Source organism: Lithobates pipiens, unplaced genomic scaffold, assembly GCF_037356315.1.
Source record: "Lithobates pipiens isolate NorthernLeopardFrog02 unplaced genomic scaffold, aLitPip1_a1.2 Scaffold_27, whole genome shotgun sequence".
NCBI classification, from domain to species: Eukaryota; Metazoa; Chordata; class Amphibia; order Anura; family Ranidae; genus Lithobates; species Lithobates pipiens.
The window spans coordinates 116,032,837-116,049,302 of NW_027507788.1; the positions used below are offsets into that span (position 1 = coordinate 116,032,837).

General features: G+C 39.8%; 1 protein-coding gene across 3 annotated transcripts in view; it reads left to right on the forward strand.

The window, feature by feature from the left end:
* Positions 1 to 16,466, forward strand: part of LOC143934082 (ubiquitin carboxyl-terminal hydrolase 2-like) — a 162,501-nt gene that overhangs the window by 133,182 nt on the left and 12,853 nt on the right. For all 3 annotated transcript variants that reach the window (XM_077457388.1, XM_077457389.1, XM_077457390.1), the window contains 4 exons: positions 9,514 to 9,578; positions 11,397 to 11,500; positions 12,689 to 12,769; positions 16,080 to 16,158. In XM_077457388.1, the coding sequence (XP_077313514.1) occupies positions 9,514 to 9,578; positions 11,397 to 11,500; positions 12,689 to 12,769; positions 16,080 to 16,158 (329 nt within the window). The remainder of the gene's footprint in view (positions 1 to 9,513; positions 9,579 to 11,396; positions 11,501 to 12,688; positions 12,770 to 16,079; positions 16,159 to 16,466) is intronic.

Here is a 16,466-nt window from a genome sequence, read left to right on the forward strand (position 1 = left end):
GGACTATGTTCACGCTAGTAGCCAATAGCTTTGGTGTAGGAATTTGATCTGAGCATGCGTGGCACTTTGTCCGATCGTAATTCTCTACACATGATCGGAGTATGTCCGATCGGAGCATTTTGACGGTAAATATTTCCGGCAAGTTGGAAAAGTTGGTCCGACGGATATTCCGACGGAAACAGTCCGATGCAGACCACACACAGTCGGAATATCCGACAAAACGCTCCGATCAGACACATTCCGACGGAATCTCCGACCGCGTGTACAAGGGCTTATAGTTGTCCTTTTGAGTTCTTTGGGACTATACACAAATAATGTTTGATGAGGTCAGGCCACTCTCAATCAATCCACAGACACCCATTGAATGGTGCTTCATGTGGGATGTAGGGGAGATTCCACTGATATTGAAGGTTTTCATATTCTAATTACTCAGAGTTTTGTATGACTAAAAAACCTACAGCTATGAAGGCATGTTTGAGGGGAAGTTCTACCGTTGACATAAATCCAATGGCTGATTTAAGTAAGTGTCTAAAAGTCTCCCAGGGTCTGTGTGGATATGAAGTGAGAAGGTTATAGGATTATGCTCATTCCAATTAAGGTGCGTCAATGAAGAAAGACATTGTTATATTCTGTTTTAGGATGGGAGGGGTGGGTCACAAGACCGGGAGTGAGGGGAAGGTGTGCAGGTGCCACTATCCACTCTTGAAGTAGATGCAGGTTTGGATTGTACCAGATTGTTAATCTTGCAAAAAGCCAAACCGCAAATCCTGTGGCTAAATCGGAATATATGCATAATGGTCAAGAGGGCGTTATGGGGAAGGCAAGGGTGGCATTTAAAAGTGCTTACATTTATAAATGATTTTCTATTTCACTAAACCTGTGCTATCATTTTTCAGTCTGCCACTTGAAATTTGACATTTAGCAACATTAAAAGAAAGCTGCCCTAATTTAAAAAAAAAAAGAAAACTACTAGCCCTTCCCCATCCAAGGCATTCTCCAGTGTCTAAAGTTGTTTTACCCCTTCTAACTCACAGCTCCAGTACCTGCTGCCTCCTTCTGCAATGTCACCAGCAATCACATTGAATGGCACTCATGGGGGAAGGGGGGGGGTTAGATGTTGCAAATTTTTTTCATTCTGACAGGTTTGCTATAGGGATTCCTGCACTTGAATGCCAAAATAGGACACCGTGCACATTCCTGTTGCACAGAGATTTTCTAGACCCACAATATTAAGAGTGTAATAAGTGCGTCTGCTTCACTTTCTAGTGCTTATTGCTCATCTAAAGTATTAAAGTGTCCTTGTTCAGTTCATTGGCAAATTTTACCGATAATTCCATGCATTCTCAATGATATACAATACATAGAAAATGAATGCTGGCCATAAAAATGTATTCCCCCATCTACACATTTGAGGTGGATGCAGGAATCCTCCCCGCAGTGCTATTGAATTCTGACAGCGGGACCATAATAAACTGATCAGCACTGCAGCCGATTGGTTGCGTGCTCTAATTGAACACAAATTTTCCAACAGTCCTATTTGAGAGCAGTTGATCACTAGGTCGACTCCTCTCAAATGGGAGAGGCCGTAGAAGGATCGATGTTTTGGACGGTACCTGCTGAACTGGCAGAATTCCAATCCATCTGTGGCCAGTTTAAGTGGTTAAAGTAAAAATGCAATCCTTTAGGCCAGTGGTCTCCAAACTGCCGCCCCAGGCCAGATGTGGCCCTTTGCTTGTCTTTATCTGGCCCTTGGGGCACTATTTCTCATACTGGCACCCACAATGCGGCACTATTTCTCCCATTGGCAACCACAATGTGGCACTGTTCCTCCTACTAATGCCAAATGTGGTGATGTTCACTCCCACTGATGCCAGTCAAATTTCTAGTCCCACTGGCCACACTTCGGGCCCCTGAAGTCTGATAAGCTGGCCCCTTGTTTAGAAAGTTTGGAGACCCTGCTTTAGGCTAATGAGGGTGACTGGCTAAGATCGTCAACAATAATCCAAAACTGAAATCAGTTTTGGGCTGGTTTCATTTATAACATCCACGTTCCTTGCAAAAATCAATGCTAATGTACTATAGTAAATGGGTAAAAATGAAATATTGTTTATGCTTTGAGTTGACATGGCTCTTGTTTCTCCAGATACTATTGTTCCTTCAATGTTTGTTTGTTTTTGTTTTTTACTACCTGAAAAATGTTTAGCTTGGATGGCAGAAACTCTGAGCTGTGTCTAGTGTCAACATAAAATCAGCTTCAGCACAACCTGAATACAGTACCTGGAGTTCTGCCAGGCTTGTCATTGTAGTTCCTGCTAAAATCACCTGATGATTTATTTCTGATTATGTAACTGTAATTACTTATTATTATTGAAAGTGGTAATAGCAGGTTTGCAATGTTGTTTCAATCTGCTGAGCACATACGCAACCAGTCTCTTATATTATATAATATGCCACATGTCTGTAAAAATACCCTTTCACAAGCTTGTTAAACTTCAGCAAGATAAAAAAAACATTTTTAATTTGCTATATACGTGTGTGCATGTGTGTGCGTGTGTGTGCGTGTGTGTGTGTGTGAGTGACATGTTGTACAAGCTATATTCTTATAGTTACCAGGTAACATAAATGTAATTTATGGTACAGGACATGCTTGCCATATTGTACCGATGGGCATAAGATTAGGACATTTAAAGTGTTTATATGCTCGATACACAAATACTCGTAATCACATATTTTTAAATAGATCATTCCTTCCACAGTGCAATCAACAGAATGTTTAATTTAAACATGATGTCCTATTACCCAATATTAGTACTCAACCTTCCTGTCAATTTTTTATTTCTGTCTCACCATTAGCTAGCTTCACATAGAGATTCCTCTATTTGTACCGGTAACCAAGAAAGAACATGAGGGCAAACGTAAAACTTTACAGCTCACCAGAACAACAGTTAAGAGGAAATCTACTAATTAAGCTTTTGGGACAACTGTCTAAGCCCTTGTACACACAGTCGGAGATTCCGACAACCAAATCCGTTGGAGTAATTCCGACGGATTAATTCCGGAAGAGGTCCGGAAGTGTTGTTGCATACACACGGTCGGACTAAGTTGTCGGAAAATCCGATTGTACATAACGTGATGACGTTATTTCGTTACGACGGGACTACGTTCAGGCTAGTAGCCAATAGCTTTGGTCTAGGAATTTGATCTGAGCATGCGTGGCACTTTGTCCGTCAGAGTAGGCTACACATGATCAGAGTATGTCCGATAGGAGCATTTTGTCGGAAAATTTTACCGGCAAGTTGGAAAACTTGGTTCGTCAGATATTCCGACAGAAACAGTCCGATGTAGACCACACACAGTCGGAATATCCGACAAAACGGTCCGATAGGAAACATTCCGTCGGAATCTCCAACTGTGTGTACAAGGGCTAAGAGGGGAGTTCTCCTTATTTCCTATTGTATCTCTATGGCAAAAAGTGAAGTGATTTTTTCCAAATGGTACACATCTGCATAAAAATAACGTGCCACATGTTACAATCCTTCCACATCAAAAACCCCCTAAAAAACACTTTGACTATACATATGCTTATCCACAATAATAAAAGTGGAAGTGAGTTTTTTTTTTTTTTATTATACCAAAAAAAAAAACATTTTGACTATACATACGCTTATAGTGTATGTATAGTAAAAATGTTTTTGTTTTTTTGGTATAATAAAAAAAGTCTCACTTCCACTTTTGTTATTGTGTTTTGTTCCTCAGGGGACAAGGTACAGGTAGTAATTTGTCTTGTAGTCCTAGGCGCTATCTAAGGCTAAGTGTGCAGTCAGACAGGGCAACCCTCATCCTTCAACAACCGCTTGATAACTCAACTAGCAAGGAGATGGCTGCTTTGACAAACAGCCCCTCCGGGGAATAGAACACAAAAAAATGTTAAGTGAGGCTTCTTCTTTAATTCACTATTGACTAAACTCTTCTTTCCTCGTTCATTTGTAAAAACATTTAAAAAATGAGGGTCACAGTACAGTAGGGGGTCATAACACAAGTAAATTACAATTATGGGCCAGAATATTTTGAAGTTTTCTGTGCTCTTGATTAAACGTCAAATTTATCTGCACCTCTATACATTTATTAATTGGCATCCAAGGGAAGGTCTGTCAATCCTTTGGTATGTTTGGTATATGTTTGACTTTTTGTTTTAGAGTCCTGTTTCAAAAATCTTATTCTCAAATTGACCAGGACATTAAAATGTTTTTAAAGCTTTAAAAAAAAAAAAAAAAAAAAAAAACTTGGCTCCACCCCCCACCGAGTGCCTCTAAAGCAAGCCACTTGCTATGGGAGCCTTGGCTCTCGTGCATATCACTGGATCAAGATCGGGCTCAGGTATGTTAGGGGGGCCTGTGGGGGAGGGTGTATGCAGGAGATTTTTAGCCCTACTGCATAGAATAGAACCTTCTGCCTTTACAACCACTTTAAGGGAATTCTAGTTGGCTCTCAAATTCAGGTCAGTATACATCTGGGGAGAGGGAGGGTGGGCTAGTTTAGGTCAGAGAAAGGGAACAGAAAGGAGAAATGAGGGGGGACTAATGACACTGGTGGGTATTCACACACAGATTCTACTTCATTATTGATTTACCCGGTTTTACTCCCCTAGATTGAATGATGTACCCATGCATTTAGCTAAAAAGCACTTTTTTTTTTTTTTTTTTTTTTAGTTACATTTATCAACTTTAAGCTTCATTTGCCATGTTGTTGCCCTATGAAGGGCCTCTTTCACACAGGTGTACTATAGTGTACACCCCATATGAGGGCCATGTCTACCCATAGCACACTGATGCACAGGTGTTCAATGCATCCCTGTGCAAGCATTCCCATTCATGTCAGTTGGGATGTAGCGGCTACATGGACACAGCCACTGCATGGCCCTGAATGCACACGGTCTCACCGTTGTCAGCATGGGAGCAGCAGCTGTGTCCATGCAGTCACTGTGTCCCAACTGACGTGACTGCACAGGCCTTTCATTAGGTGTATGTTGTAGTACACCTATTTGAAGGAAGCGTAACAGTACATCCAAGTCTGCTTGTAAGTTAGAGACATCTTGTAGGAACTCTGCCACTATATAGCTTTAAATACAAAGAATAGAGCCGGCAACTCCAAACGTCCTTGTTGCTTCTTTATTGGTGCATAAAGAGTGAGGAAAAATATACAGGGGCTCACACGTTCCGGCTTACAAGCCTAGATCACAGCACTGTGATCAAGGCTTGTAAGCCAGAGCCCCTGTATATATTTACTCACTTTTTTTTTTATGCAACAAGGACGTTTGGACTTGCCGGCTCTAATCTTTGTATTTATGTCTGTACCGGTAAGAGAGCACCAGAGCCAGAGCACCCATTGTGGATTTTATCACAAGCCTGCAAAGGGCTTACACTGATTTTGAGTGTTGCATTATCTGCTTTTACCACTATATAGTTTTGTTTTAAATGAAAAAACAAAACACAAAAATTTTCTTTCAAAAAAGTTGTCCTGTAGATACTGTATGCCCCTTTGTGCTGCTCTACTACCGTAAGAACACAGCCACAGAGAGTATCATCTTTATTAGCCTTCTACGACTGAATTCACTGAGCTATAACAATCATTATTTGTTGTAACAACCATTATTGTCAAGGACGAGAACCACTGAGAGATGAATAAAAAGTCACAAAAGTGATGAGGACTATGGCAGACGCATGGGTTGTAGCTTTATAAATTACGCATTATTCACCTAAGACATCTATAAAGATTTTTATAGCTCTATTTTCATCTCTAGTGAGGTCAGACCAATCCTTGCTCATACTTTGCAACAGAAGATTATGTTTTATTGTGTAATGCAATGCTTTAGGTATTAGTGCTTTCAATGAACTGCAGTAAGATTAATCTGATCAGACTGTGCGGGATATCTATCAATAAAAGGAACATTGATTTTCATGTAGTATAGTATATAGTATATTATATACTGCTTGATACAGTGTAATACTATAATGCTCCATGACCGATATTAATGACATGAGAGATTTGGGGTGCCTGCCATTGGTTTGTTCTGCTTTTTTTTTAGCTCTGACAACTAAAATTACATTAAATATCCTTTAATTTATGATGCATTTTTTGTGCTTATATGTAAAATATTACAGTATGAATAGTGTCAATCCTTTATGAAAATGTATTTGAAGTATAGTATAAATCTAGTATTGATGTACTATGGAATTGTAAAAACATAAGCGGTATTATTGAATCCTCCATGTCACAGAGGGCTCACTTCAAAGCACAACCATGGAGGATCAGGTCTTCATTATACTGCTGAAGCCTGGGGCACAAGTCATGCAAGGTTCAGCAGTGACAGTTAAAAAGGAGGCATAGTACCAGACTAAGCGGCAGAAGAGCAGTCATACTAGCAGGAGGTTGAGGCAGGCAGCAGAAGAAGAAAGCGAGGAAAGACAGGCACAGGGTTGAGACAGGCGGTGGACACAAGCATATTCCAAAGTAGGATTTTAGGAGGCAAACAAAAACTCAGTAGTCTAACAGATATAGGAAAACAGAATTTGATGACCAGGCACTGGCTGGAGGTTCTGAGTTCTCTAAACACTTATTAACAAGGGATGTGTAGACTACAAATGGCAGCAGCACACTGCCAGAAGCAGTCCAAAGATGGCAAATGGAGAGCAACTCAAAATCTCCTAAACACTCCAGTCATACATGTGCAACCCAAGCCCAACTGTGGGTGGATTGTTACATATACTTATTGTAAAGGGAACGTATGCCATGTTACCATGGCTTGGATCACAGACCTCGTCATGGTTAGAGGTCAGTAGCTGTCACTATTGCGGCCTGTGTTCCTGAGTGGTATATAGTAAAGGCACATAAGCTTTGTCACCCAAAGCAACAACTTATGTTAAGATCTTCTCTTTTGCAAAAAGCATTTTCTGGTTTTAGTGGTCCTTGCTTAGATTCTCACATTGTGATTGTACAGATTTGCTTACAGCCGTGAGCCAAACGTTTTAAGAATTGCACAAATATTTCATTTTCACAAAGTCTGCTGCTTAGTGTTTTTAGATCTTTTTCCGATGTTACTATTGTATACTGAAGTATAACTACAAGCATTTCATCAGTGTCAAAGGCTTTTTTTAACAATTTACATTAAGTTTATGCAAAGAGTTAATATTTACAGTGTTGACCCTTCTTTCTCAAGACCTCTACAATTCGCCCTGGCATGTTGTCAATCAACTTCTGGGCCACATCCTGACTGATGGTAGCGCTTACCTTTTCTTCTCTTGACAAGGTTTTTTCTAGATGCCCCAAACAATAGGAAAGCGGATTTATAAAAGAAAATGGCTTTACCCCAGTCCTCCATGCTATAGTAGAATATCATTCTACTTTTGTAGAATAATAATTCTTTTGTAGAATATCAGTATTTCCCTGAAGTTTTTCCTGGAGAGAAGTGGCTTCTTTGCTGCACTTCTTGACACCAGACCATCCTCCAAAAGTCTTCTCCTCACTGTACTTGCAGATGCACTGACACCTGCCTGCTGCCATTCCTGGACAAGCTCTGCACTGGTGGTACCCCAATCCCACAGCAGAATCAACTGTAGGAGATGGTCCTGGGTGCCCTGAAGCATTCTTCACAAATCCAGTGGAAATGTTGTTTTTTATGGGATTAAGTTCATTTTCATGGCAAAGAGGGGCTTTGCAATGAATTGCAATTCATTTGATCACTCTTCATAACATACCGGAGTATATGCAGATTGCCATCTTAAAAAACTGAGGCAGGAGGCGTTGTGAAATGCATTTATGTCATTCTCAGAATTTTTGGCCGTGGCGGTACATGAGATGACTGTATTTCTGGAGATGGTTGGGGGAGGGGGAAGGAAGTTTGGTTGTCTATAGGCATGGGCCAACCATGACTAATGGTAAATTTGGCTCTGATAAAACATGAGGTCTTCACTGACACTAGTTGTCTAAGAAATAAAAGTAGCTGCAATCACAGTGAGGTCATCAAATAAGAAAGGAAAAGAAATTACATGTGCGTGTAACCTAAAGGCTCGGCTTACCTACAGTATATCAGCTTGGAAGCATAAGAATGGCAATTTCAAGGTACCCAGTTTTTACATGGGGTCAACAATGGTATATGACAGACCTTAGAGAAATACCTTGGATACACTGCTTTTAGAAGAAAAAATCTATTGTTCAGGTTGAGTTTTTAAGTATAAATAAATCCAAGTAAATCTTGCCAGTAACACATTTCCGGTCCTAGGATGACAACACTCACTTACTAAGCAGTACTGTATCTTTAACCACTTCCCGACCAGCGCATGACGATGTACGTCGACAGAATGGCACGGGCAGGCATATTGGCGTACAGGTACGTCCAATATTCAATGCCGCCCTGCCATCGGGAGCGCGCCGCTGGCAGCGTGCTCCCGCGCTGGTCGGGACCCCCGTGAGTCCGGTCGCGGGACCCGCGGACTCGATCGCCGTGGGCACCCCCGCGATCGTCTCACGGAGCGGCCGAATGGAGGAAATGCAGTGTAAACAGCATTTCTCCATTCTGCCTAGCAACTAGTGACGCTGATCTCTGCTCCATGTGATTGGAGCAGAGATCAGTGTTCCCTAAATGAAAGCCCAACCCCCCCACAGTTAGTAACACACCCCTAGGAACACTTAACCCCTACACTGCCACCCCCTGGTTAACCCCTTCACTGCCAGTGTCATTTACACAGGAATCACTGCATTTATATAGCAGTGATTACTGTATAAATGACAATGGTCCCAAAAATGTGTCAAAAATGTCCGATGGGTCCCCCACAATGTCGCAGTCACAATAAAAATCGCTGATCGCCGCCATTACTAGTAAAAAAAAAAAAATAATAAAAAATTATTAATAAAAATGCTATAAAACTATCCCTATTTTGTAAACGCTATAACTTTTGCACAAACCAATCAATAATCGCTTATTGCGATTTTTTTTACCAAAAATATGTAGAAGAATACGTATCGGCCTAAACTGAGGGAAAAAAATGTTTTTTTATATATTTTTGGGGGATATTTATTATAACAAAAAGTAAAAAATAATGTGTTTTTTTTCAAAATTGTCGCTCTATTTTTGTTTATAGCGCAAAAAATAAAAACCGCGGGGGTGATCAAATACCACCAAAAGAAAGCTCTATTTGTGGGAAAAAAAGGACGTCAATTTTGTTTGGGAGCCACGTCGCACGTCTGCGCAATTGTCAGTTAAAGCGGCGCAGTGCCGAATCGCAAAAAGTGGTCTGGTCTTTGACCAGCAAAATGGTCCGGTCTGCAAGTGTTTAAAGCAGCAGCGCTGTCATCATAGGACAGGACCCTCTCCTCTTGTTCATACCATTACTGATAATGTCTTTGTTCCCTAGGAGTGGTGTTTGTCTCCAGTGCACTTTGAGATATATAGTCATATGTTGAAGCTATGGGTAGCTTTTATGTTGTATATAAACCCCCCCTTTCCCTTTTTTTCAGTGACACAGAAAAAAGCAGGCAAATGTGGAAGAGATATTTGGAAAGGGAAGACAGCAGGATTGTGGGTAAGTTGGTGTGAAATACTTTTCATTATTATTTTAAATTTGCTGGAAATCCTCCATCATAAAACATATTGGCATAAGCTGGCAATGCTCCATACATATAATGTACATGCGCAGGGTGTGTGTGTGTTTTGGAAATGTTCTTTACATAGTATCTTCAAGATGGTACATTTGCATACACATAGACACAACAATAGTATCTTAGAAAACGTTCATGCTGAGTTACAGCTAGAAGTCTCCGACCTATAAACAAGGCAGCACAACATATAAATTAACACAAATATGCTTATTACAGAAAAAAAGTCTGTTGTAATTTGCAATTTTATGATTAATCCAAACTATATATATATATGTGTGTGTGCGCGTGTGTGTATATGTATATGTGTGTGTGTATATATATATATGTATATATATATATATATATATATATATATATATATATATATATATATATATATATATATATATATATATATATATATATATATATATATATATAGTGAGTGAAAGTCCAGCCAGATATAAAATAGAAAATGGATCTCTTTTGACACATTTGCAGTGTTGACCTGCCACCATCACCTTCACACGTGAGACAAAGGAGGGAATGGATAAACCCCCTTGTGATCAAACTCTTACCAGACAATGCTGGGAAATGGATATCAACACCAATCATGGATATTTACTCTGAATGCATTTCACCTCATAATTGCAGACCAGGGGATGGATCTCATGCTAATAAACTCATTCCAAAGCAAAAGAAAAAAAAGCATAGCGTAATTCCATTTAAAAACTTTATTCAATTAAAACACCCCCCCCTTTAGGAATTGCACTTACTCTAAACTGATTTCATACCAGCATTCAAAAAATGAGATCAGCATACATCCAGATGGGTAAAGAACTAAGGCGGTGTCTTTTACCGCATGCTGCTCTGCTCTCTAGCAATAGTGAAAGCCGTGTCCCGATCTGCGTGCTGACGTCACAACTGGCCATTGTTTGGCCCAAACTGACACGTTTTTTCATCAACGAGAACGATGAAACGTGTCCGTGTTGGGCCAAATGACAATGGTTTTCCATGTGCAGCGCCAAACTACGGAATCACTGTACCAACACCAATGGCTTCTTTAGGGGATCCTATTGGTACTGGTAGATGTATCGTAGTTGGCATATGATTACAAATATTTGTGTACATACGTATATATCAAAAACATTTTTTGTTGAACATTAAACATATTTCAATAGACAAAATTCATTTGATATTTACACTACCAGGTTACTCTGTACAATCTGATATTTGAGACATGGGAGATTGTCATATCTATGTAGAATGTACAATTTTTTAAAATATGTTTTATGGATTTTTATAATTGTTACTATAAACCTTAAAACTTTCATACATATCTGAGTGCTCTTTTCCTAATTGGGATTATAGTGGCAACTGTTAAAGTCCTACACCAATTTCGCTCTTTTTTTTTTTTATCTCTAACCCGCCAGGCTGCATGCTCGGATAAGGGTTTGGTATGATCTTTTTTTACAGATGTTTTTTCCTGGCGTTGGTAGTGGCTTTGCAGCTCGTTTTTTTGAATGCCCTGTGTGTATAAGGCCTAAATTTGGTAAACTTATATGTGAAGCAAATAATAAGTCATACATGCAGAGTCATGAGATGAAAGTAAAATACAATTTTTTTTTTACTGTATGTAATATAAATGACAGGGGTGATGATATCCATAACTATTTCCCTAATGTGAAATCTTTAGCAAAGATTTTCACTATGCATGCCTTATAATACTAATATTTTGTTACATTAACATTATATTTGAACAGAACTGTTTGTCGGTCAGTTGAAGAGCTCGCTCACATGCAGTGAATGCGGATATTGTTCTACTGTGTATGACCCATTCTGGGACTTGTCGCTACCCATTGCTAAGGTAAAAATTGCAGCAATAAATGAATGATATGTTTATTTTATAGAATGTCACATACATACCATCCTATTCTGGTAGCTTAAAAAGTCAGTTAGTTAGTCTGTATTGTATGTGAAGTAAGCATTTGTTAAACAGACCCTACAGTTTACCCTGTAGTGTCTACTACATTCAGAGATTGCCTGGAGTGCTGGAGTTGCCATTTGGAGAAAGACTTCCTAGAAAATGAGATTGATTGACCTGGGGTATCTGCCAGGGGTGAGAAACTCCCCTTAAAAAAAAAAGATTGGTTTTCTAAAAAAAATTTAGACTCACTTAGGTGGATGTGGTATTGATCCAATGCTGCATTTGTCCCCTGCTGCCTCTGCATTGAAAACTGAGTGATCAAACCCTGCTAATCACTCAGCTCCCCCCTCTGCTCTGAGCCGTGACCACCAGTCTGCGTCTCTCTGCTCTGCCCCTCCAGCCCTCCCTGGAGCGCTGGGCTGTGGAGGAGGCAGGAGTTGCTGGCTTAGGCTCTCAGCGGCATGCTGAGAGGCTGAGACAGCTGCCAGTCCAGTCTGGATCTTTCCCCAAGCCTGGACCGGTTGAGTGACGTCAGCCGACAGCAGGCTTTAGATCCATGCGAGGGGTAGGGCCAAAATAGCTTTTGCCATACTTTTGCTTTAAATGCCTGCTATGTGATCAGAGACTGCTATGGAGGTAGCAAGAATGAGTGACTTAGAGAGAGACTGTTGTAGGGATAGAGGGACTAACCTGAAAACATAGCCCACCCTAGAGTGCTTGCCCCAGAAGAGACTACCTGTGATGGACCTAGAGCCAACCCTGAAGTGTCTGGTATGTGGCACTTCTGTAACTGTCTATGGACATCTATACCATGCAACCCCTTAAAGTAACATAACAGGTTACCACACAGCGGTCCTGCCAAAAACGCGAAGTGAGAGCCATCTTCCCCACACCCTGCTCTGCATGGCACCTACTGCCCCCAGGCTAATAACATCTATTTGGGTGTCTGTGGCTATGGTTACATCCTTTCCAACTACAAAACAAAGTAATTTGATATAAAGCGTACAAATTAAAGATCACTATATTGCTCACAGCAGCCAATCAGATTCTAGCTTCACTAATTACAACTGTTTACAGTATTGTTGTCATTCATTCATGCAAGTGATTGTATGTATGTCTTTTATACAGAAGAGTGTTTCAGAAGTGTCTCTAATGGATTGCATTCGACTCTTTACCAAAGAGGATGTCTTAGATGGGGACGAAAAACCAGTAAGTGTTGTCTTCAAAGAATTTACCTGCCCCTTCCTTCCTCCTGCACATTCTTATTGGCCAATGACTCTACTTATTCTAGTGGTGGCCAAAAAGAATGGGGACAGGACAGAGAGTTGATGACCCAGGATTCTCATTCAGGCGTGTTAGGGGCTCCAGTGGGATTTTGTCATTGAGAGGAAACTGACTTAATCATTTTTGGGAACCTGGAGCCTGGAGATTTTGCAGTGATCTCGGTGGTATGAAATCTTCAGTCCTGGGACTAGGTTTTGCAGACAGCCAGCACACTGATGGTGGTGCAGGTGTGTGCCGGGATTTTAGGAGAATCCAGACTAGGGTTATGGGCTCCATGCCAGCAGACAGAGGAGGTCTCTGAACAGGAGTATAGATGGGAGCCAGCTGCTAAGAGTATGGACCAAGCTTCTGAGAGGGGTACTAAATGTCATGGTCTGTGGGACCAGGCTAAAGGCCAGGAGCAATGCTAAAAACGTTTCTTTTAATCAAATTGTACCAGAAAAGCGCTTAAAAATAAGTGAATGGCTTGTTTCTAAAAGCTCTATCATTTTAAATAAGTTCTCACAAAGGGAATGAATACTGGTCAAAAGTACAAAATCTAATGAGATTCATGTGGAATAAAGTGTTTGGTTTAGGGTAGACCAGAAAGTAGTGTTAATACAATAATGATTGCACAGGACAAACTGGTGACCATGGTACCTTTATTTTGGGGCTCTGGCAATAGAAGTTCTAACTTTTGCCCATAGAAACCGTGTTAATTTTGGCAGCAAATTTCGATTTTTAGTTTTAGTCCTAGTCTTTTGACTAAAATGCCATTTTAGTTTTAGTCGTATATTTTAGTCATCTGAATTGCTTTAGTCATATTTTAGTCTACTAAAATTTCCAGTACGTTTTAGTCGATTAAAATCTCATACGTTTTAGTCAACTATAATTGAATGGATTTAGTTAAATTGTAATGCATTATGCAAACATTTCTCTAGAATTTCCAAACTCATTATATACTCCTGGAGTAAAAATCGAATAAAATGTTATTGTTTATGGTATTAACCTTCTTAGCGGTGTTCCTGAGTGTGGTTCGGGGTGAATTTTCCAAACCAAGAGCTGTAACCCTGAGCCACACTCGGGATTGCATCGCAGTACCCTGGTGGGTTACTTACCTTGTCCCCAGGATCATGCGATGTCCTCCCATTGTGTGTGGCGGCTGTGTCTTTCGCCTGATGTCCTCTATGCCGAGCTCCATTCCCTGCGAGCGGCGAGACACACAGCGACGGAGCCCGGCAGGAAATTCAAAAAGTGCAGAAATACAGAACACATACAGTACACTGTAATCTCACAGATTACATTACTATAGCAAATTATTTCCACCTTTTGCCCATAGTGCTTTGTCCAGTGCCCTGCATGCAGTTTTATATTATATATCCTTTCTGCCTGGAAACTGGAGATTGTCCATAGCAACCAAAAACCGTCCCTTTACGTCAAAAGAGGTTTTAGAATAGCTAGAAAACAGACATAATAACTGAAAACGCTTGCAGAATTGAGCGATAGTGATTTGTGGGGAAATTCGTCATCGGACACTGAAAGTGACAACAGCGACAATTCTGCAACTGAGCACATTTCAGTGTTCGAGTTGATTACATTATTGAATACATTTTATTATTATTATATTATTATTTTTGATAATTATTTTTAGTTATTTATTATAATTTATGATTTTGTGTTTCAAACTTTATCATACCCGGGATGTCTACTAGACTCTTGTTTGGACAGATTTAAGTGTGTTATTCCTAAGAATTACAGGCCTACAATATAAAACACCAAATTTCCAATGACATATTTATTCTGCAACTGAAGTCCGCCGGACTTTCAAACAAACGGACTTGGCCACACACGATCACGCCAAAAGTCTGACTGATTTGAACGTGATGACGTAGAATAAGGAAGTTCCTAGCTAGTAGCCAATAGCTGCCCTAGCGTAGGTTTTAGGTCCGCCGGACAATTGGGAAGCAAAAGTCCACACACGATCGAATTGTCCGACAGACTCTGGTCCACCGGAAAGTCCGATCGTGCGTACACGGCATAACTGTATTGCTATTGCACATATTTCCTGAATATATTGCCAACATTAAATATTAAGAAAAAATATAAGAAAAGCCTTTTTTTTTCTCTTTCAGTAGCTTAGATGCCCCTCACTTATCATTATGTGGTAGTGCAATACATGTTTGTTAGTTCAATACAATTGAATGTGCTATTATTATAGGCTCTTAATGGAATTGTGTTGCCGATTTAGAAATGGCCAGTAGAGCAGTGTTAATTTTGATGTCAATTTTTTATTTAGTTTCAGTGATAGCCTTGAAAAAAATGGCATTTTACTTTTAGTCATATTTTAGTCTTATGACTAAAATGCCATTTTTAGTTTTAGTCGTATTTTAGTCATCAGAATTGTTTTAGTTTTAGTCACATGTTAGTCACCTAAAATAGTGTTCATTTAAGCCCCATACACACTATCAGATTTTCTGCTGTTTTGTTTCCTTCAGATTTACCAAAACCATATAAAATGAGGTTGAACCTTAGGAGTTTCAATGTGTATGCAATCAGGCAGGCCCTTGCACTACATGGTTTTGGTAAATCTGAAGAAAAAAATCAGGAGAAAATCTGATATGCCCTGTACACACGATCGGAAATTCCAGCGGAAAAGGTCCGCTTGGCTTATATTGTCGGAAAATCTGATCGTGTGTGGGCTCTATCTGACTTTTTCCATTGGAAAATCCGATGGAAAAAATTTGGGAGCAGGATCTAAAATTCTCAGATAAAAAAATCTGATCTGACTTTTTCCGATAGTTTGTAGAGAATTCAGATGGACAAAGTGCCACGCAAAGTTATTGGTTACTAGCCTCTACGTAGTCCCATCGTACGCATCGAACGTCATCACGTTACAAACGATTGGATTTTCCGACAACTTTGTCTGACCGTGTGTATGCAACGCCAGTTTCGGACAAAATCCGTTGGAAAAAATCCGACGGATTTTGTGGTCGGAATGTCCGACCGTATGTACAGGGCATTAGTGTGTATGGGGCTTTAGTCGACGAAAATATTTTAGTCGTCAAAATTAACACTAGCAATGGGAGTCATGGCTCTGGTTTTTCCCATGGGAGAATGTAGTTGTGCCAATAACCTCATGTGTATAATATATAATAAGTCAAGGCATTCTAATTTAATTTTTTACTTTCCATTAATGCTGATTTACAGTTTCAGAGTCTTTCTGTAACTTTTTTTTTTTTTTTTTTTTCTTTACCAGACATGCTGTAGATGTAAAGTTCGTCGAAAGTGTATCAAGAAATTTACCATTCAGAAATTTCCCAAGATCCTTGTGCTTCGTATCCTTTCATGTGAATTTTATTTAATTTTTTTACTTTTTGTAGTTTTACTATTTTTATATACCAAACATCACCTAATACCAGATGATTTTTTCTCATACAGCATCATGAACTACCACTGAAATGTCAGATTGCAGCTTTGGTTTGTATGTGATAACTATCACATATAAGTAGTACAAACAGCTACTTAAAGCAGGCCTAGAAGAAAAATGTTTATGTCATCTGTATGCCTGCTATGTAATGAACAAGTGTAACACACATAGGTAGGTATTATTTCTTGCAGACATCACACTCTCCCTGAGTATTAT